Genomic DNA, 22,354 nt, shown 5'->3' on the forward strand with positions numbered 1-22,354 from the left:
CGCCGTGCCAGCAGGTTGAGGGCCTGGCATATGGAGCGGAATGCGGGTGCCACTCTAGGAGTGCTCCCAGTGGTCATGTGATCTGCATACCATAGTGAAAGCAGCTGCTGGTGTCCCCCATGTGCACAGTAGCTGTTGCTGGTTGCAATGGGGAGGGAGAAGTTACTGATTTATAACTTACAAATAACTTGTAAATTACAAGTAGGGAAAAAAGAAACATTGCAACCAGCAATGAAGAAGAAAAACTGTCCAGACCCTTTAAAAACAGACCAGGTGGCAACCCTAGGCCCAAAGCTGGTCAGGGCCCCCTTGAGATCAGGGGTCCAGTGCAAGTAAACTGAGTGCAGATTGGCTAATCCAGGCCTGAACATCCCTCTAGTCCCCAAACCACCTTCCCATCTCCAACATTTTTTTGGGGGGGGGAATAGAAGAATCTTGCTGCATACCAAGAGGACCACCAAATCTGGACTCTGGTGGACTAAAGAAGGAAATAAGTTCTAATGCATGGACCCCTTACTGAGAATGCCTTGTGGGCAGTGTCCTGCTGTTTAAACTACAGGGCTGTTAGTTTGAGTGCCCTGGCCTTACTCCTCTTCTCCACAGGCTAAGGGTTTGGCTACACTTGAAACTCCAAAGCGCTGCTGCGGGAGCGCTCCCGCGGCAGCGCTTTGAAGTGCGAGTGTGGTCGCGGCACCAGAGCTGGGAGAGAGCTCTCCCAGCGCTGCAGGTACTCCACCTCCCTGAGGGGATTAGCTTACAGCGCTGGAAGCCGCGCTCCCAGCGCTGGGGCACTGTTTACACTGGTGCTTTACAGCGCTGTAACTTGCTGCGCTCAGGGGGGTGTTTTTTCACACCCCTGAGCGAGAAAGTTGCAGCGCAGTAAAGCGCCAGTGTAGCCAAGGCCTAAATCATAGAATCTCAGGGTTGGAAGGGACTTCAGGAGGTCATCTAGTCCAACCCCCTGACAGATTTTTGCCCCAGATCCCTTAAGGGCCCCCTCAAGGATTGAAATCACAATCCTGGGTTTAGGAGGCTAATGCTCAAACCACTGAGCTATCCCTCCCACCCCAAACTACAGAAGCTGTGCAGTGAAGCACATGCTCCAGCTTGAAAAAAATGGCCAGTACTGCTTTCCAGCACACTCATTCCAGTGTCTATGTCCCCAGACAGAATGCCCCTGGAGCTAGACCAGTGCAAAACCCGTGTGCACACCTCTCCCTGTGTCTCTCTCACCCACACATTGTGTCTTGCAAATTAAGGCATCACAGAGCCCTTTGGGGAAACAGCAGTGTTGACCTATGAGCATAGCGACATCCTGCCAAAATCTTGATGTCACAATGGAAATGCTCAGGTAAATATGCAACCATGTGTCTAAGTCCTTCAGACTCCAGTACCTGAGAAATAACAAAATAAAATGCTGGTCAAGTGGAAGCAAAAGCCGGTAAGGAAAAAACAGCTTATTTATGTGCCTCTCTTGAGGGGCAAGGGAAGAAATCCCAATGACCGAGTAACATATTCGTAAATGTAATTGCCAATATCACCATATATTTAGTTTGTATACAGTTGACATTCAGGCACTTAGGTTGCACAAGGTCACAAACTATACTCAGAATATAAACTTCTGCAGCCCTAAATGTACTGGTTTAATTGTAGGTGGTTGACAATGGGAGGGTTAATTCAGCTGTTTTTCCTGGGTGTAGGTCAGGAGTGTGCATTTCTCTTCAGTGGGGGAGGCCAAGTATTTAGGCTGTGCCTGCACTGAGAGCAGAACTATGCTCATGTTTAAACATGTTTTTGCTAACAGAGTTTTAAAATTATTTTCCTGAGTTTTGTCTGAGAACCATGTTGGAACTATAGGATAAAATAGTGCTACAAATATAGCAGTGTTGGGGGGGTCCCACTTAAAAGATAGTTGTTGTTCTGACTTGTTCCATTCTGTAGGAAAGAGCTTAATTCTTAAAACCCAGCTGGGTCTCATCATCATTGCATAATGGAACCTTGGAGGGGACTGATGTGTTTTAATGAGGTCCCCTGATATTGCTGAATTCATAGTATAGATGGAACCATATATCACCTGGTGGGGAGAGAGTCTGTCGCATAGTATGACTAATAATTCAGTTATAAGGAAAAATAATTCCTGCTTACACTGCTCTTGTAGATTGTGCTAGAACCCTGCTAGCAACAACTGTATGTGTGCCCAATTCACCCCTGCCTTGAGCCTTGTGTTGACATTTACAGCTGTGCATAGTCAGTGAAAGGTGGCTATAAAGTGCTGTTAATTTAATTTAGTAACATTTTACAATCACTTTGCACAGGTGTAAATGACTACACAGGGTACAAGACAGTGGAAAAATCAGGGTATGTGTACTGAAATGAAAATCCTTCCACTGACTTCAGTGGTGTTGGATTAGGCCCATGGTTCTGCAGGTTGCATAGGCAGTGTCCCTGATGAAAGCCAGGTTGCATCATGAACGTGTATGCAGGGTCTCCGATGAAAGTTGGGGCAGAGTTATTTTAGGAATCTGAATTTTACTGTGCCCTTGTGAGGATTAGCTTTCTATAACCTGTCTTGTATTTTGTTGTGTATTTGGTTGTCATGGTTTTGTTGCTATGGCAACTGAATTAGATTATTATGGGCTAGCTCAACCGGTTTCAACCGGCTGAGGTGCTCTCTGTATATATGTAAATAAAATGGAGGTTTTGGTTAGCTGCCTGCTCTCTGGCCTCAAGTGATTGCTTCCTACATCAGCTGCCCCAAGGATATAACATATTTTATATTGATAATTTGCCATTTGTATATGAAAATTAATTTTGTTCCTGGTTGTGGTGTTTAGTGTAGAAGTCACTTCTGGCTGGCTTGATGTAGGAAAAACCAATTTGGACCCAACTTTTGCCTACAAGTGATAGGCCCATAGCTGTTATAAAATGTCTGTCAGCTGCAATTTAGCTCCTCTATCTATTGGGTGGGTCCAATCCTGCCCCAGTTGAAGTAAATGGGAGCACAATCAGACCTATAGATACTGTCATGCTGAAAAGTGTTAATGTCTGCCCACAAGCTTGTATTTGATTGCTAGGCAATCACAGATCTCATTAAAGCTGATAGGCATCCTAATAACCTTTTATTCAGGTTAAATGGAAGAAGCAATCAAACTCTTTTATGGAGTAAGGTAGCTGAAACAATAGAAGTCACTGCTTAAGGTACGGGGAAGGTCTGAGCAAGAACTAACTCAGGGAGAAGTGCCTTCTCTGGGAACTGATTGCAAAGGCAGGGGCTGGGATATTGGTTGGTTGTAGCTATGTGTGTGTGGGTGTCAGAAACAGAAAAGAACCAGAAAGCCATAGCAGACAGCGGCAAAGGAAGCAGGAGTGGGGATGGCCTAGGGGGAAGCTAAGGGCTAGTCTACACTGGCAATGCTAAACCACTGCTGTGACAGCGATTTAACGTGCCTTGTGTGGTTGTTCTCTCCCAGTACTCTTTAAAAAAAAAAAACCACCTCCATGAGGGGCACAGCTCCCACTGCTGGTGCATTGTCTACACTGGCGCTTTACAGCACTGAAACTTGCTGTGCTCAGGGGTGTGAAAAAACACACCCTTGAGCACAAGAGTTGCAGCCCTGTAAATTGCCAGTGTAGACAAGCCCTAAGTGACAGAGCTTCTTTTGCAAATAGTACTTGCTAGAAAGGTAGACTTGGATTTCTGAACAAGAAAAGTGTCTGCTGTTGTCTGTTCACACTGTGTTCAGGGACATAGGACTTGGTGTACGCTCTTTGGTGCAATCCTGTTTATATATAAAGAAATATATAAGATCATAAATCATATTATCAGTTTCTCCTCCTAATAGAAACAACCTGTCAAGGCCCCAAATACTGGGTTAACTGCTTGGGCCAAGGGGCAACAGTATGTAAAACTACAGCTCATACCACTACTAAAATACTACACAAAGGCCTAACAGATGTTGTTTCATTCTCAGAATTTGTGATCTGGAAAACTGCAGTTGGTCACTTTAACAGGGTGGTTTGTCCCTTAAGGGTTAGAAATCTGTGGCAAGCCTACCCCAGTTACTCAGGAGGTACACCTGAGCAGGGACGACCTGATTCTATTTAAAAAAATATAATAAAATAGGAGGGGGGGGGAGGCACAAAAACTGCTGTGGGATGGGCAGAGAGCAAGCTAGCTGGCTGTTGGGGAGGAGGGGTTGCTACCTGTTTAAGACTGGGGTGAAAGACTTTTGCATTGATTTGTAAACATATCAATAAAATCAGACCAGGAGGGCTGTTGTCATTAGACTCATGAAAGCTTGTGTGGAGTTTATTTAAGAAGCCCCTTGATAGGGGGAAATTGAGGTGAAGAGCTACTTACAGGGCTCCCCTGAGGCCATACAGGGATGCCTGAGAGCAGCCCACTCACTGACAGTCACTTGAATCACTGATGATTAATGTTTCCATCTTTAATTGCTGGTATTCCCACAATGCATGTTAAAAGTAGCTTTCATCAAATGACTGTGAGAAATTGCTTTCTTTACTCTTCCTCTCCCATAAATCAGCTGTTTTGGGGGTACTAACAAAGTTCAGATGTGCCTAAAAAAAATCCACTGTCAAATACAAGAAATGTATGTATGTAAGGTTTATACATGTGTGTGGTGTTACAGATAGATTGAGTTATTCATCGTGAATCTTTTTTCTAAATGTGGTTGTCTTGTAATCTTGGTGCTACTGTGGTGCCATCAGCACTGCATCTGTTTGGGATTTATTTTTATATTTAGGACTCTATAGGCAATAGCATGGCTCAGATTAGATCATTTCTTCCCCCCCCTCCCCCCGAGATCAGCGCATGGAGGAGACTGTCTGCATATAGTTCTCTACCCTTCTGCACAGAAGGGTAGACACAGCTGTGTTCACTGAATCATTCCCCTCTTCCCTCATCTGGGCCCCATATGAGATTCTCTACAAGTTGGGGTGCACTAAGAAGGTAGAAGAAAAAGACAAGCTGAGGACAGAGGATGATGTACCTTGCCAACTGGAGAATTTCCAGGTAAAATGTATAGCCCTAGGCTGCATTGTCTTTTCCTTGGAGCAGAGGTAATCAATTATTTTTTGTCAAGGTCCAAATTTTTTGGTCAAGGTATAATCAAGATCCAGACTCCAGAAAAAATAATACAAAAATAACGATGATGATGATGATAACTTATAATAAAAAAAACAGATTTTGCGGTCCGTTCAAAAGCATTTGGTGGTCTTGATTTGGCCCATGGTCTGCCTATTGACTACTCCTGCCTTGGAGTTTTCTCCCAGGAGTCCTGGGGACAGCTGTGAGAAATGAGTCTCTGGTAGCATGACTCCTAGGAAGCTTTATTGTCGAGGACTCAGCGATGTGGCTGCCAGAGCCTGTGAGGAGGTGTAGGGCCTTTGAGTGGTTGGTTCTGGCTTCCTGCATATCCCTGTGGATTTGCCAGGTTTTAAGAGTGAGCCCCATGGCCTTTTCCATGAGGGGAAACAAAGTTCAGATGTGCATAAAAAAAAGTCCGTTATCAAATACAAGATATGTATGTAAGGTTTATACATGTGTATGGTGTTGCAGGGTTATTGAACAAACAAACGGTACTGAAAATATATAGACTTAGTTAATGTTTGAGGAGGAAAGCCACAGGGCCAAATTAGCTCCTCCCATGTGGGAGTTTGCAGGAAAGGACCAGAGAGTATGAAGCTTCACAGCAGTCTCAGAACAGAATCGCTTCTGGTGAGAAGGGCTTGTGGGACTGGAGAATGAGCAGGGGTCAAAGCCTCTCAGTTTTGTGACTCCATGGGGGGTACAACACTGCTTGGATGGATGGCCCTCCATTCTGCTCTGCTGGCCACCCTCTCATCTGAGAGAATGGCTCTAGCAGGAGTCATGCTGCCATTAGCTCAGCCTTCCTGTTAGTCCCACAAAATATAATGCTTTGAGCACCATTGATTTCCTAATAGATTTCCCCATTGAAATCCTGGGACTGATCAGGAAATGATATTGTGTCTGATCCTCTGTCTCAATCCCTGACCATAGGTCCCTCCCAGCCCTAAAACTTTGCAGAGGGAAGACCTTGTGGAGAAACCACAAAGAAATTTCATAAGGTCCTAATGAAGACAAGATGTTGCTGTCGGAGGCCAATCCCCACTTCTAAGCTGTCAAGGAAGTTCTGCCCATGTAGAATCCTTTCTGCTCGTGTAAGTGGATCCAGACTGAGGGCAGCAGAAAGCCAAAATGAATGCCAGCCAAAGGAGTGAAGGGGTCTATAAAAGGGCTCTTATAAATATTTTGGGAAAAATTGTAGACAAGAAGGATGTTCATTTATAACAGATTTATTTGGGCATAAGCATTCATGGTTAAAAAACCCCACTTCTTCAGATGCATATGCCTGAATAAATCTGTTAGTCTTTAAGGTGCCACCGGACTCCTCATTGTTTTTGTGGATACAGACTAACATGGCTACCTCTCTGATACTTGATGTTCATTTATGATTGATTAAATCAATGATGACTGAAATGTCAGCGTTGCTGTTAAAATCTGTCTTTAACATAAAAAATAAAAATAGGAGATTTGGTGAATTAGAAAGTTATGAACACCTTGTAGGAATAGCTATCAATAAAGAACAGTCAATGGAACGCTTGGGAAATGTGAACATTTACAAATTAGTGGGTATCGATGACCTGCAACCTAAGGTGTTGAGGAAATGGACTAATACATTTACTAAACCACTGATAATTATTTTTTTTAAAAGCCATGGAGAACTGGGGAGACATCAAATAATCAGAGAAAAGCAAATGTGGCACTAAAGTACAACAAAGAGAAGAAGATTGCCATAGCCAGGATTAATCTGGTAAGTGGTAAGTCTAACTTCAGGCTCGCTCTTCCTCAAAATAATGGATCAAATAGTATGGGAAAAGTCAGTGAACACCTAGGTCTAGTCTGCTGCCAGTGAATAACATCAACCTTGATGGGAGCAGAGTTAGGTCATGACTAAGACCTTTTGAATTCCCACCCTTGTAGAATTAGAAGACCAGAACAAAGCATGACAGACAAGCTGGATAGCTTCTTTTGTTATAACTACAAATTTGGAGTCCAATCCAGCAAGCTTTACTCATGTGAGTAATCCTTAATGTGATGACCCATGAGTCCAACAAATGAAGTGACTGCAGTAAATAAATGACGAGTAAATGAAGAGAATGCAGGAAATAGAGTACATTGATTTTAGTAAAGCTTTTGATGCGGTGTTTCATGAAATCTCACTCATGAATAAATTCATATTGTTTTGGGTCTGGGTACTGTTACATGGACTGAGAATTAACTGAAGGACCTTCCAAAAAAGGATAAGGGTCACCACTATTCTCTTTGGTAATGTTGCCTTCCAGCCCCCTCTCTCCTAATCATATAGTTGGTGGCCTCCCTCATCCAAAAGTGGGGCTCCCTTCTCCTCTTCCCACTGTGATTGTGAGTTTTTTTGGGTGCGGGGGGGGGAGGGGAGGGAGGAGGGAATGTTCAGTTCAATAAACCCTGATTGAGTTCTCTAGTTCAATTAATCCACCAGGGGAGAACACGCCTATTACATTAGATCATATGGGGATGTACCAACATAATTCTTGAGTCTCATCACTATACCTGGCCAAAATTATCTTTATGTAGATGCCTCCATGTAGGAGTGGAATACAGAGCAACTTCAGCTGCATAGCCCAAGAGGAACCTACCTAGTTACGTGGCACCAGAGGAGCTATTGGGCTGCAAAAATCCCATAACCTATACTGAAGGTCTGATTCAGCAGAATTAAGAAACAGAATTAGAAATCAGAATTCTATAAATATCTCAGATACAAATAAAATGTATGTGTGCCTCTCTCACTTCTGCTTCTGGGCCACAGACTTGAATTACCAGATTAGGAAATCGTAAAAACTATACTCATCATATTTTGAAAAGCAGTACATTCATCAGTATCTAGCAACATGGAGGAGATCTCCTGGCTGCCCAGAAATAAACTCGGGGGGGAAGAAATAAGGGCAAATGGAGGCTCATGCTTCAGATTTAGCTCATGCAGAACTGCTTGTATTTTGTCATTTTGGAGCGGTGGACTATAGGCCTTGAATGTGTGTGCCTAGTGACCCAATCCCCACCCTGAAGCATTGGCACTTCAGGGGTAACAGCTGGCTGCTTGCTCCCCATTCTATTAGCGAAGGCTTAAATTTTGCTGGAGATTTTAAACCGCCAAGAAAATGGAGATGCTCCCTGAAACGGCTGGTTATTTGTACCATATGCATACAGAGATTATAGTAGTGTAGCCATAACTTTAGTCAGTAAGAGCTTAGTCTGCTGTCCTCCAGTTCAATATCTACTGGACCCTAAAACTGCTTGATGGAAAAAGGGCATCAAGAATTAACCCCAGCCTACATAATCACTGCAAGTGCTGGTGACAGTTCTTAGATTTGACAAAAGCCACCAAACAAGACCAAAAGGTTTGAAACTATATGCTGTATTAATCCCTATGCTAGTGCTGAGTATGCTGCAGGAATGGAGGAGCAGTGGCTTGAGCCTGGAGATACAAGGGGAATAGCCTTTCAGCACCTGGCAGGCAGCAGACAAGCAGCAGCCAGAGAATAGCTGGGGCGTAGGAATGCTGCAGCCATCACTCCTCTCCTCCCACCTCCCCGGCTCTTGTTGCCGAATGTATCCAGCATGCCCTCTGAACTGAAAGGGTATTCCCTGGGAGGGCCTTATGGTGACTTTCTGGAATATATGGCATAGCATGGTCACAGTGCAGCGGTGATTTCCTTCCTTGCTCCCTACGAAGAAACCACCAAATATACGGTCTTTCTGAGACCACAGGTTGAAAATGAACCTGAATACAGCAGCAAATCTTGCTCTAACCTCAGCAGGTGTGGAGGACCCCATGACAATGAAAATAGTATGGTTGCAGTGCAGCATGGGGCAGGGCTTTGGAAGAAAGGGCACACAGGAATATCCATGGTAGGGAACCTTTTCCCTGAGGAAGGGATAAGAGAAACAACAAACCACACATGACAGATATTAGTCATATCACTTAATGTGCTACTGGAAGGTGCTCAGGTTCTAAGGCAATGAGGGCAGTATAAGGACATGTATAGAACAGAAAGCAGTGCAGAGGGTGTGTTAGGGCAGGCTGGCAGTAGGACTGGAGGATCCGCAGATCTATACGGGTCATTTGTTGGTCTTTCCTCCCTGGGGGGAAGCATGCTTTTCCCCTGAGGATGGACCAAGCATCCAGCTCAGACATTTGGGCTGATTGCTGGTGTGTGGATTTACCCCTTAGGAATAAATATTTTGCTTCTTTTTCAGATACGTTGTTATATCTAGGTATATGACAATGCCAAATAAAGGTTAAAGGGACACAGAGTAACAGGGTAACATTCATTCACAACCATGATGGACAAGTGCAGCCTGAGGGGTGAGTGGCACCCAAAGTTTGGAGAAAGATGCCTTGAAAAACCTTTGCAATATTTTATCCTTAGTGAGACCACATTTAGAAGAATCCCTATCTTGATGGGGTCACCACAGAATCTAAAGCTGAATCTGAATTAAAGGCCCATTGCAGTCAATAGAATTATTTCTGTTGATTTCAGTGGGCTTTGGATCCAGCCTGGTAGGTACTGAGAAAACTATGTCAGGCTGTGACAATTTAAGTGAGGAGAATTTAAAAGCAGTGATATGTTAAGCCTTGATCTTGCATTTGGGTGGACTTTAGTGTCCAAATGAAGCCCCATTAAATGGGTTCTGCCTAGATCTAATGGCAGCACTGGGACTATGAATTTAAAAGTCTCATTGAAACACACACAGGAAAATTCTTTAGTCTTTAAAATGAATCCCAACTGAGCTCATTTTCCTCACCCAAACAGGTCTAGAAAATCTTTATACGACACTTTTCCAATTATCATAGGACCCTCACCTTGTTTTACTCAAATGTCCCTTAATAGGAAATAGTTCTAATTTCAGACTTGTTGGCACCTTCCCACAATTATCTGTGGCATACTCTTCCAGTAATGGAAAAACTGGCATCAGACATGTCAACTCATGAAGTTGAGGAATAGTCTGTTATCAATTTTAGATAAATTAATCCAATATCATCTGCAACTTTGTTGCATCCGACAAAGTGGGTATTCACCCACGAAAGCTCATGCTCCAAAACTTCTGTTAGTCTATAAGGTGCCACAGGACTCTTTGCTGCCTTTACAGATCCAGACTAACACGGCTACCCCTCTGATACTTAACTTTGTGTATGTGTGTGAGAGAGAGAGAGAGATATTTGTCTTGGCATACTGAAAAGTATGCATGACCAATCTGATATAGGGCCCTTCTAGAGCCTGTAATTGACAATTCTTATGTCTGGTTATTAATAGTGCTTTGCATTCTATAGCACCTTCTGGTCCAGGGTGTGATGTTATGAGTGTAATATAAGATCTCATTGAAAGGTAACAGAGCCAGAAAGAGTTAATTAACTCACAGGCTGACCTGACCCATGGCCAAAATTTAGAGACTGGTTAGGAAGGTATGTAAATGAACAGAGCTTTGAAATGCAAGTCTGCATTGTTAGAGATAGAAGGGTGGCTGTTTGCTCAGGTCTTGTGATGTAAGCAAACAAGTCTTGTCTATTGCTATAGCTTTGATTCAAAGATCAAAAAAGGAGTATTTGTATTTAGGAAGACACTTGAGGGAAATAGTATTATTGTCTATATGTCTCTTTGAAGGTTGTGGTAACCTGTATCTGAACTATTTAATGGATAAATTACCCTGTGCTAATTGCCATGATGTTTGGGAGAAGGAAAGTTGCAACATCAAGAAGCGCTACTGCCGAAATCCTGCCAAATTTCGGCAAGATTTCGGCGGCGATGCCTCTTGATGACACTCCTTCACGACGGCATTTCGGCAGCTGCTTGTACGGCGGCCACGGTCCTCAGCAGCTAGTCGTCCGGCGCCCGCCCCACAGAAAAGGTTGGGGACCACTGACTTAGATCTTACCCAAAATACACCCTTATAGTCAATTCTTATTAACTAAATAAGCTAAAATTTATTAAAAAAGAGAAAAGAGAGAGTGTGTTGGTTAAAAGATCAATATACATACAGACTTGAATTCAATTCTTGAGGTTCAGATACACATCAGAGATGAGCTTGTAGTTGCCAAAATTCCTTTTAGAAATAGTCCATAGGTTATAGTCCAATGTCCATATTCAGGGTGACTCCAGTCAGTGACTGGGGGTCTCAATCCTTATGGCTTAAGGTTTCCCCCTCTTGAAACCCAAAGCAGATCTGAGATGAAGAAGGATCATGTCCCAAAGTTTTTATACATTTCCAGTAGCCTTTTGGCCTGAAAAAACAATAGGCTTAAGCAGGGGTCGGCAACCTCTGGCACGTGGCTCACCCTTGGTGGGCCAGGCCAGTTTGTTTACCTGCCGCATTGGCAGGTTCGGCCGATCGCGGCTCCCACTGGCCATGGTTTGCCACCACAGGCCATGGGGGCGGCGGAAAGCGGCATGGGCGAGGGATGTATTGGCTGTAGCTTCCCACCGCCACCATTGGCCTGGGACGGGAAACATATTGGAAGACTGTTCAGTCTCCCCTCAGTCTTTTTTTCTGAAGACTAAACTTGCCCAGTTTTTTTAACCTTTCCTCATAAGTCAGGTTTTCCAACCCTATTATCATTTGTGTTGGTCTCCTCTGGATTCTTTCCACTTTGTCCACATCTTTCCTAAAGTGTGACACCCAGAATTGGACACAGTACTCCAGCTGGGGCCTCACCAGTGCCGAGTAGAACGGGATAATTACCTCCTGTGTGTTACACACAATACTCCTGGTGATAAACTCCAGAATCATATTAACCTTGTCTGCAGCTGCATCACACTGATGACTCACATTCTCTTTGTGGTCCACTGCAATCCCCAGATCCTTTTCAGCAGTACTACTGCCTACACAGTTATTCCCCATTGTGTAGTTGTACATTTTATTTTTCTTTCCTGTAAGAAATACTGTGCATGTGTCTTTATTGAATTTCATCTTGTTGAATTCAGACCAATTCTGTAATTTGTCAAGGTCATTTTCAATTTTAAAGCCTGTCCTACAAAGTGCTTGCAATCCCTCCCTGCGTGGTGTCATCTGCAAATTTTTTTATGCATTATCCAAGTCATTAATGAAAATATTGACTAATACCAGACACAGGACCAACCCTGTGGGACCCAACTAGATACTCCCTTCCTCCCAATTTGGACAGCAAACCATTGATAATTATTCTTTAAGTAGAATCTTTCAACCAGTTGTGCACCCACCTTATAGTAAATCTAGACCACATTTCCCCAGTTTGCTTATGAGCATGTCAGGCGGAAGTGTGTCAACAGCCTTACTAAAATCAAGTTATATCACATCTGCTTCTTCTCCCCCATTCACAAGGCCAGTAACCCTATCAAAGAAGGAAATTAAGATGATTTATCATGATTTGTTCTTGGCAAATCCATGCTGATTATTTCTTATAACTCTATTATCCTCCAGGTGCTTATAAACTGATTGTTTAATAATTTGCTCCAATATCTTTCCAGGTGTTGAGGTTAGGCTGAGTGGTCTAGCATTCCCCGGGTCCTCCTTGTTCCCCCTTTTAAAGATAGGTACTATGTTTGCCCTTCTCCAGTCTTCTGGGACCTCTCCTGATGTCCTCCATCAGTTTTCAAAGAAAATTGCTAACAGCTCCAAGATTGCTTTAGCTAGTTCCTTAAGTACCCTAAGATGAATTTTGTTCAGCCCTGCTGACTTGAATACATCTTACTTATCTAAATATTCTTTAGCCTGTTCTTTCCCTATTTTGAGTATCTGTCATTACTGACCTTGTTAGTGCAACCCAAAGTAAAATCTGCATCAAGCACATTAGCTTTCTTGATGTCAGCAGTTATTGGCTCTCCTACGCTGCCAAGTAGAGGACCTACCTTCGCCTTTGTCTTTCTCTTGCTCCGAATGTATTTAAAGAACCTTGTCTTACTTGCTCAGTAATACATTTTGCTTTACAACACTATTAATACTCCAGTTTAACAGATGAGGAAACTGCCAGGTTAAATGCCTACACTGAGGAACGTTTTAAAAAATATCAGCCCTGGCTCATCTGAACAGTAGTTAGCAGCAATGGGAGCATTGAGAAAGCTTTGCTAACCTCTCAGTGCACTGGACACCATGGTACACACAGACCCACACACTAGTGCCTGCCCTACAGTAGGGCTGATCCCCCCCCAAGCAGGGCCAGCTTTAGGAGGTGTGGGGCCTAGTTTGAACAGTTTCAATGAGGCCCCAGCAGGGATGACTTAAAAAAAAACCACCTAAAAAAACCACATGGGGCTTGTACTCACCAGGCGGTGCTCTGAGTCTTTGGTGGCACTTTGGCTGCGGGTCCTTCACTCGCTCCAGGTCTTCAGCGGCACTGAAGGACCCGCTGCCAAAGTGCTGCTGAAGACCCAGAGCTCCGCCCGGTGAGTAAAACTTAAAAAGGCGCCTCTAACCAGGGAAGGGATTATTACTGGGTGTGGGGCCCGATTTGGGGGAATTGGTGGAATAGGCCTAAAGCTGGCCCTGCCCCCAAGGGCAGATGGTTTACACCTTTCCCCAGTGCACACAAGGCCAAATGACTTGCCTAAGGCCCCTCGAATCATGGGGAATTCCTGTGACGAGGATGTAAATCCCCAGCCTGTGCCAATCCAGCCTTCCCAGGCCAGGCCCTGGGACCACCCTGAATCTGACGCAACATGCTCAGGCCACATGTACCCCGGCACAGCCACCCTCCCCAGCAGCGGGGAGATACAAAGCCGGGCCCTGGCCCCGCCCTCCCGCTGCTTGTGGAGGAGGGAGGCGCCTGCCGCCTGCGCCGGGCCCAGCCTCAGCAGCGGGAGTGTCCGGCCAAGCGGCGGGCTCCGGCGGGAGGCGGCGGAATCGCAGGTGAGGCGCGTTGGGCTCTGCCTGGGCCGGGCCGGGCCGAGCCTCCTGCGGCGTCTCGCCGCCAGCTCCGGGGCGCCGCGGCCTCCCCGGGCTTGCACGGGGCTGGGAGGGCGGCGGTCCCCGCCTGCCCCGGAGGGGGCGGGTCCTCGAGCCCGGGCGGGCGGCGGGGCTCCCAGCGTGGGGCACGGGCTGGGTCCGGTAACGAGGGCTGCGGCTCGGGAGGGGGGAACCTCCCAGGGGCAGAGCGGAGTCGCGCTCGCCCTGCCCGAGACCCGCGGCCGCTGGCATGGGGCTGCCTCTCCCCGCGCGGTGCGCTGCCCCCTGGAAGGGACGGGCCCCGGGGAGGCTGCTGCAGACAGGCCGTGCAGCGCTGCCGTGAGCGGGGCTAAGCTACAGCAATTGCTTAACGCCCCCCTCTCCCCAGTGCCTCCACCTGGCCGTGGAAGGGCCTGGCTCCCGCCCCCGGACTTCGCGGTAGCAGAGAGCTGGAGCCACACGCCACAACTGGCTTTATAGAATGGCGTAAAATGCAACATCTGAGCACTTGCAAATTTTGCGTTGGAATCCGGATCCCAGGGTTCAGATTCATCCCCATCTCTAGAACTGGTTCAATGCGCTCAAATTGGTTCCTCTCCTTTTTCCATGGTGCACTAAAAATAATTGATTTCTCTCATCTTGTTGGTTAATATGCACTTGAGGTACAACATTAATTTGTTGTTAACTTCCCTCTTTGTGGATTGAAATAATTTCATGTAGAATCCCTGCGCTTCATTCTGCTATAACCATACAGGTACTGGCATTTTCTCACCATGTTAGAAGCTTTGACTCCTAAACTTAAAAGGTTATTGGGTAACAATAGTCCACCTGTAGAAATACAGCACATCCTTACAATAACACACTACATTATAATGAACCTTCGTCTATACCGAACCTGGATCCCAACTACAGTACAATACTGTGTGTGGTTTAAAAAAAGGGGTGGGGGGAGGCGTATTGCACACATGTGCACAACTACAGCTTGGAGCCCTGCTGCTGTGTTGTTTTGATTGTCTTTTCGTTATAACAAACCCCTGGTTATAAGGAACAAAAGGCTTGGATCCTGACAGTCTCATTATAGTCAGGGTGTACCATAGAAAGCTTCATTCCAAAATGTGGCATCAATTCAGTTTCCTTAGTTAGAACAATAAAATGGAGTTGAAGGCACTAAATAGTTAACAGATTCCAAGTTATGGTGATTATGGGACAAACTCCTCAAAGGTCCGGATTTGCTGGCTTCATTGGCCTTCCTTTCTCAGATCTGTCTGCCTAAGGAAAGAGGAATGGGAAATGCTTACTTTAAGTTAAAAACAGGTGTACTGGATGCTTTAGAATCTTTGGTTTGTCTAATGCCTCTCAGCAAGTCCCGGAGAAGACTGGTTACTTTGGAAAGCAATATACGAGTGTGACGTTATTGACATTAACTGGGACTGTATAGATCATTGTTGCAACCAAAGTCCTGTAGTGGCATCAAATCTTGTATAAAGGGGGTCAAATAGGGTGTCTAAGACAAGGTTATGGTTTGCTGGTTATGCTGTCTATCATTTTGTAGTTGAAGTTATGAATATTGGCTCTATACTGTCTGTATTTCAAACTTCTGCTATGTTTCTGGGTGACACCCCAGACAAGTTGGTGTCAGCTCTGCCTAGCCTGCTTGGTGGCCCATTAAAGACCATCAGCTATACAACTGACCCATTGAGAGAAGGCATATCTGCCTTGTAACTCAACAAAGTATGCAGGGACTTGCCCATGTGACTCCAGACTCCATTTTGCTGTAATTTTCCACAGTAAGGACAAAGAGGTGTTCTTACACCTGGAAAAGACTATAAAAGGCTGATGCCTCATCTCCATCTTGTCTTTAATCCTGCTTCTTATCTCTGGAGGGACTTTGCTACAAACGAAAGCTCTACACGAAGGACTGATGACCCATCCCAGCTAGGGATGTACTCCAGAGACTTGATTCAAACCTGCAGTTTATTCTATCACTGCTGCAAGCCTGAACCAAGAACTTTGCCATTACTGTATGTAATTGATTCCATCTAACCAATTCTAGCTTTCATCTCTTATCTTTTTCCTTTTATGAATAAACCTTTCGATTTTAGATGTTTTGTGGGTAAGATCTGATTTGTATATTGACCTGGGTCTGGGGCTTGGTCCTTTGGGATCAAGAGAACCTTTTTTCTTTTACTGGGGTATTGGTTTTCATAACCATTTGTACCCCTAACTCAGTGATCCCCAACCTTTTCCAGGGGACCGAGGACTGTGGCCGCCGGACAAGCAGCCGCCGGAGAAGCAGCCGCCGAAATGCCGCCATGAAGCGGCAATGTCAAGAGGCGATGCCACCGAAATGCCGCCATGAAGCGGCAATGTCAAGAGGCGATGCCACCGAAATGCCACCGTGAAGCAGCATCGTCAAGAGGCGTCGCCGCCGAAATGCTGCCGAAATTCGGCAGGATTTCAGCGGTAGCGCTTCTTGATGTTGCTGCTTCTCGGTGGCATTTTGGTGACTGCTTGTCTGGCAGCCAGTAGGTGGGCGCACATGGATGCCCCAGCGGGTGCCATGGCGCCCATGGGCACTGCATTGGGGACCCCTGCCCTAACGAGTGGCACTGGTGGTGATACTGGGAAACTGGATTGTCCAAGGGAATTGCTTGTGTGACTTGTGGTTAGCCAGTGGGGCGAGACCAAAGTCCTCTTTATCTGGCTGGTTTGGTTTGCCTTAGAGGTGGAAAAACCCCAGCCTTGGGCTGTAACTGCCCTGTTTTAAGCAATTTGTCCTGAGTTGGCACTCTGTTGGGTCCCGCCAGAACCAGCATTGTTACAATGAGGGAAACAACAATTTTTAAGTAGTTGCAGCTTTCCTCCCCCTGTTAGCCTCATCAGTTTCTTTGAGTAGCATAGAGTAACTCGCTATGCTGTTATCCTAGAAGCAGGTGAAGATTGAGATACTGAGGCTATGGCTACACTTGCACTTCAAAGCGCTGCCGCGGCAGTGTTTTGAAGCGCTAAGTGTAGTCAAAGCGCCAGCACTGGGAGAGAGCTCTCCCAGCGCTGTCCGTACTCCACCTCCCTGTGGGGAATAACGGACAGCGCTGGGAGCCGCGCTCCCAGCGCTGGGGCTTTGACCATACTGGCGCTTTGCAGCGCCGCAATTTGCAGCGCTGGAGAGGGTGTGTTTTCACACCTTGCTGCAGCGCTGCAAATTTGCAAGTGTAGCCATGGCTTCTGAGTGATAGGGAAATATGCTGTCCCCATGTCATGTCTGTTCTATGGATTATGATGCTGTGGTAGCAAAGCTGTATACTTATTATTGTAAAGGCACTTCATAATAAACCCTTATTTTTAGGCACTTATTGCTGTCTAAAAGCTTAATCTTTTGGACTGATCCTAAATATTAGGAATTTTTGGCTGTAAACTAATCTTTTTATTTAAAGTTTGGCCACTTTATGTTCAGTTATCTTTCAATTGCCTGAGCTTTGTGCCTGGAATTCAGGGGGTTGAAAAATGTCTGTTCTGAGGCTCAAGCATCTTTTTTGTTAAAATCCATACTTGCCATGACACAAATTTAGTAATCAATGAACATTTTCTTGTTTGGAGAAATCTAGTTTTGAAATAAATAGTGGAAACTTGGATGCTGTACTCAGCTGGATCAAGCCTAGCCTGCATTGCCTCATCTTTCACTTTACCTTGTTTCCTGCTACTATCTGATAAGCCACTATCTGCATTCTAGAAACACTCTAGATTAACTTTTTCCTGTTTTCATCTGAGAGAATATTTGGGATGGGGAATTAGACCATTTGTTTTGCTCAGGGCCGGGGCAAGGGGTTGGGGTGTGAGCAGGGTGTGGACTCTGGGAGGGAGTTGGGGTGCAGGAGGGGACTCTGGGCTGGTGCAGGGTCCCGGCGGCGCTTACTGTGGCTCCCAGGAAGCGGCTGCCAAGTCCCTGCGGCCCCATGGCGCACGGGCGGCCAGGGAGTCTCCGTGCTCTGCCCTCGCACCTGCAGGTGCTGCCCCCGCGGCTCCCTTTGGTCACGGTTCCTGGCCAGTGGGAGCTGTGGAGCTGGCCCTCAGGGCGGGGGCAGTGCATAGAGCTTCCCTGGCTGCCTCAGGCACCTGGCAGCCACTTCTAGGAGCCATGCAGAACCAAGGCAGATATGGAGCCTGCCTTAGTTCTGGGCCCCTGCTGTGCCACCAACCAGACTTTTAATGGCCCATTCGGCGATGCTGACTGGAGCCCCCAGAGTCCCTTTTTGACTGGGTGTGCCGGTCAAAAACTGGACACCTGGCAAACCTACTTTGAGGTGACTGACTTTTGGTTAGTAGGCTTAGTCTTCTGGCTGAGTAGAAGTCTAGTAAATTTTTCAAGCCCCACTTATCCATGCAAACATCTCTAGTAATCGGAGAAATGAATTTGGGGGTTGATTGTACCCTCTGAAGAATTTTTCTTTCTTTTGTTGCAGCCAATATCTATCTACTTGTGGTGAAAGCTTTCTTTTGATCATTCCAAACTGCATCTCAAACTTTCCTTTTCTCCCAGTGCAGTCTTTCTTGATTTTTCTGCCTTCCATGTATCCACTGGTATCCTCGATCTCCCTCTGAATGGTTCTTCCTGACTATCTTTTTTTTAACCAGTTTCCTGCCTTTCTTAAGGATCTGGTACCTTGTGTGATATCACCATGAGAACGAAGGAGAACTTACTGTTCAGCCACTTTGGTAATATACTGCTAAGCGTGGGGAAATTATCGTTGTCCTTTAGTTATCACAAAGTATTTTTAACTTCCATCACCAAACTAATCGGATCTGCAGGTCTGGAAAACATCAATTCTAACTTTTTTCCCCTCTAAGTATCCACCTGCTTTCTCATTTCATATGCTAAGACTGTAAGATTTCTGCACCATAGAATTGCGCCAGAGAATTCAGTGCTTAGCATAATGGGCCTGATCCCTGATTGGGGCATTTAGGGGCTACTGCAATACAAGATAAGTCTCATATTTTTCTTTTAATAAATCCTAATTTCTTAGATCCTTCCCCCCCCCCCCCCCAAAAAAAAAGGAATTGCCATAATTAAAACAGATATTGAGACATTGGAGCTGGAAATACAGATTTATAATCTACTTTTGATTACATAATTATTTTCACGGCAGTGGTTTTTAAGAGTTACCTCTATATTCTTACAATATTTCAACTTTGTGCTGAATACCCCAATAGCAACGAAAAGGGTATTCACACATTTTTCTTCCCTGTACCCAAACTTCTTAAACTAGGCTTAAACCAGGGGGGTAGGCAACCTATGGCATGCGTGCCAAAGGCGGCACGCGAGCTGATTTTCAGTGGCACTCACATTGCCTGGGTCTTGGCCACCGGTCCGGGGGGCTCTGCATTTTAATTTCATTTTAAATGAAGCTTCTTAAACATTTTAAAAACCTTATTTACTTTACATACAACAATAGTTTAGTTATATATTATAGACTTATAGAAAGGAGACCTTCTAAAAATGTTAACATGTATTAATGGCACACGAAACCTTAAATTAGAATGAATAAATGAAGACTCGGCACAGCACTGATGAAAGGTTGCCGACCCCGGTCTAGTAAATATCCACAATCCTGAACATCAGAATGGTTGCCAACCCCTGGTTTAAACAAATGCTGACTGGCCTTTGGGCTGAGGAGAGGGGGTATTTAACAAACTCTATTAAAACTGAGGAAATTCTGACGCTTTACTCTATAAGTCACCTTCCATATTGCTTCCCCCGCCCCAAAGTGACAGTTTTTGTTGTTGTTGTTTAAAGCAAGTTCTGTAGGAGTTGGGGAAGTGAAATGTAATAGTTTTTGGTTCAATTTTAACATTGTCTGCCATATTGAAATTTCACAACACAGATCAAATCAATCTCTGAATATTGCATCGCTGCAATAAGACTTAAGTTTTGAATTAGTACTCAAATTATTTTCAGCAGATATTAAAGATCATTGTCAGGTTAGCTAACATTCCTCTTCAGTGTTTATGCTAAGACTGGGAAACTGATTTTGTCTTGACATTGAGCAGCTTTTTGATGGTCCAATACTAGAACAGACTCAAGCAATTAGTGGAGTCCTCTGTTTTGTGACTCAACTGGCAGTGTGTGCAAAATGCATATCAGTCCAGCTGAGACCCCACCTTGAAACTCCTTAGGCCAAAAAAAGCCTTCTGTCGCTGAGCCAGTGCAAACGATACTAAGCTTGTCTCAAATGGAAGTTACTCTTGGCATGGTTTACTGTAACCTCTTCCCCATTTGACTAATGATGGTGGAATGGAAATATTAGAGGGACTTTATAAGAACTATTTTTTTCCTCTTCTTTCCGTAGGATGTGATGGAGCTCTTAGAGGAAGACCTCACCTGTCCCATTTGTTGTGGCTTGTTTGAAGATCCTCGAGTTTTACCTTGTTCTCACAACTTTTGCAAGAAGTGTTTGGAGGGGATCCTAGAGGGAAATATACGGAGTGTGGTTTGGAGACCACCCCCACTTTTCAAGTGTCCTACCTGCCGGAAGGAAACTCCTGTTACAGGAATCAACAATTTACAAGTCAACTACTCCCTGAAAGGTATTGTGGAGAAGTATAACAAAATAAAAGTAACTCCCAAAATGCCTATGTGTAAGGTGCACAGCGGGCAGCCCCTGAACATTTTCTGCCGGACAGATATGCAGCTGATATGTGGTGTCTGTGCCACTCGAGGTGACCACACAAAGCATGTATTTTGCTCCATTGAAGATGCCTATTCACAGGAGAAGCGTGCTTTTGAAACCCTGTTTCAGGGCTTTGAAACATGGCGTTGTGGGGATGCGCTCTCCCGGCTAGACACCTTGGAAACAAGCAAGAGGAAAGCGCTGCAGATGCTGACAAAGGACTCAGACAAAGTGAAAGAGTTCTTTGAGAAGTTGCAGCACACACTCGAGCAGAAAAGAAATGAGATTCTGTCTGACTTTGAGACAATGAAGCTTGCAGTGATGCAGGCCTATGACCCAGAAATCAATAAACTGAACACAATTCTACAAGAGCAACGAATGGCTTTTAACATTGCAGAAGCCTTTAAGGATGTGTCTGAGCCCATAATATTTCTGCAACAGATGCAGGAATTCAGGGAAAAAATCAAAGTGATCAAGGAAACCCCTCTGCCTTGTTCCAGTGTAGACATCAATCCCACAATAAAGAACTTCGATACCAGCCAGTGGGATGGTATAAAACTAGTAGATGTGGACAAGCTTTCTTTGCCTCAGGAAAACAGCATGCTTAATTTCAAGATTTCCTCAGTCTTTTCACACAAATTTATAGTGACTTCTCTGATTTGCTTATTTATCCTTGCAGCCACCAGAATGACCTTTGTGGAATCTGTCTTTGACAATCTTCAGTGCTGGAAAACTCAACTCTTTACAATTGGCTCATCCTATCTGGCAGACACTGCGGAGATAGCTGACCATGCCGTGTTTTACTGGGAGCAAATGACAGATGGCGCTTCACTTCTAAGTGAAAAGTGCAAAAATTATACACTAGTGGTATTGGATAATGTTGCACAATTTGTGTGCAAATATAAACTGTTATAATGTCCACTACCAAAGCACAAATTCAGAAGCCCAAGAAGTGAACAGAACTCTGGTGCAGAAAACTTAACAGTGCATGCACATTTAAAAAAAAAAAAAACCTTTGGCTTCTGATGGAAGCATTTAATACTCAAAGTGTTTAGTGAGTTATTGTTCGTGTAGTTCAAGCACAGATGTATGCTGGAAGGTGAAACCGAACTTTGGAAAAACATACTTTTGCTTCTGAGATCTTGTTTCAAAATGTTTTTGGGAATAATGCATTTCCTTGTTCTAACCAAAATATAAGGCAAAACTAACCATGTGTATAGTCTCATACTAATATAGCTGTATTCATGATTTTACATGTCCTAGAGTAAAAAGTGCTGATCCCTAAATGTATCAACATTTTTTGTTGTGAGAGGTTCTTTGAAATTAGGAAGGACACTTCTGATTGCTGAAAGAGGTGGGCTGCAAAGTTTGCCTAAGACTCGCCATCCATTGCAAAATACAGAGTGGTACTTTAACTCTTTGGAATCTCTTCATAACTGAAGATGTTAAATTTCACTGATTCCTTATCCTGGGTATATGCAGAACTTTATGTACACTGGATATTGATTACAGGGTTTATTTAAAAAAAAAAAAAAGAAGGTCTTCAGGGCAGTGGTCTCGAACAAATTGCAATAGGAAAGAGAAACAAGTGGAAGTGAGTAGGGTAGAACAAGCTGCAAGGTGCTCTTATATGCTGTGCATTGACACTTTTCCAGCTATAGCTCAATCCCTTGACAGGACTATCTTCATGTTG

General features: G+C 44.7%; 1 protein-coding gene across 9 annotated transcripts; it reads left to right on the forward strand.

The window, feature by feature from the left end:
• The first annotated feature begins 1,338 nt into the window (after positions 1-1,338).
• TRIM13 (tripartite motif containing 13) lies at positions 1,339-21,865 on the forward strand. 9 transcript variants are annotated; one of them, XM_045014167.1, is made up of 5 exons: positions 1,349-1,441; positions 4,829-5,032; positions 6,041-6,201; positions 6,756-6,854; positions 20,341-21,864. In XM_045014167.1, the coding sequence occupies exons 3-5, from the start codon at positions 6,115-6,117 to the stop codon at positions 21,574-21,576; spliced, it is 1,422 nt and encodes a 473-aa protein (XP_044870102.1). In that variant the 5' UTR covers positions 1,349-1,441; positions 4,829-5,032; positions 6,041-6,114; the 3' UTR covers positions 21,577-21,864. The 9 variants fall into 9 exon arrangements, with proteins under 9 accessions (XP_044870127.1, XP_044870102.1, XP_044870135.1 ...); XM_045014173.1 differs by having other exon boundaries at positions 1,370-1,441; positions 4,824-5,032; XM_045014181.1 differs by lacking the exon at positions 4,829-5,032 and having other exon boundaries at positions 1,415-1,441.
• Positions 21,866-22,354: the final 489 nt, after the last annotated feature.

The sequence above is a fragment of the Mauremys mutica genome, chromosome 1, assembly GCF_020497125.1.
Source record: "Mauremys mutica isolate MM-2020 ecotype Southern chromosome 1, ASM2049712v1, whole genome shotgun sequence".
Taxonomy (NCBI): Eukaryota; Metazoa; Chordata; order Testudines; family Geoemydidae; genus Mauremys; species Mauremys mutica.

Bases quoted from the DNA above. Each gene is read 5' to 3' on its own strand.
- TRIM13 (XM_045014167.1), top strand. From the start codon at position 6,115: ATGAAGACAAGATGTTGCTGTCGGAGGCCAATCCCCACTTCTAAGCTG. The intron at 6,202-6,755 runs GTAAGTGGATCC...TTTTTTTAAAAG, and splicing joins GTAGAATCCTTTCTGCTCGT to CCATGGAGAACTGGGGAGAC. The intron at 6,855-20,340 runs GTAAGTGGTAAG...TTCTTTCCGTAG, and splicing joins CCATAGCCAGGATTAATCTG to GATGTGATGGAGCTCTTAGA.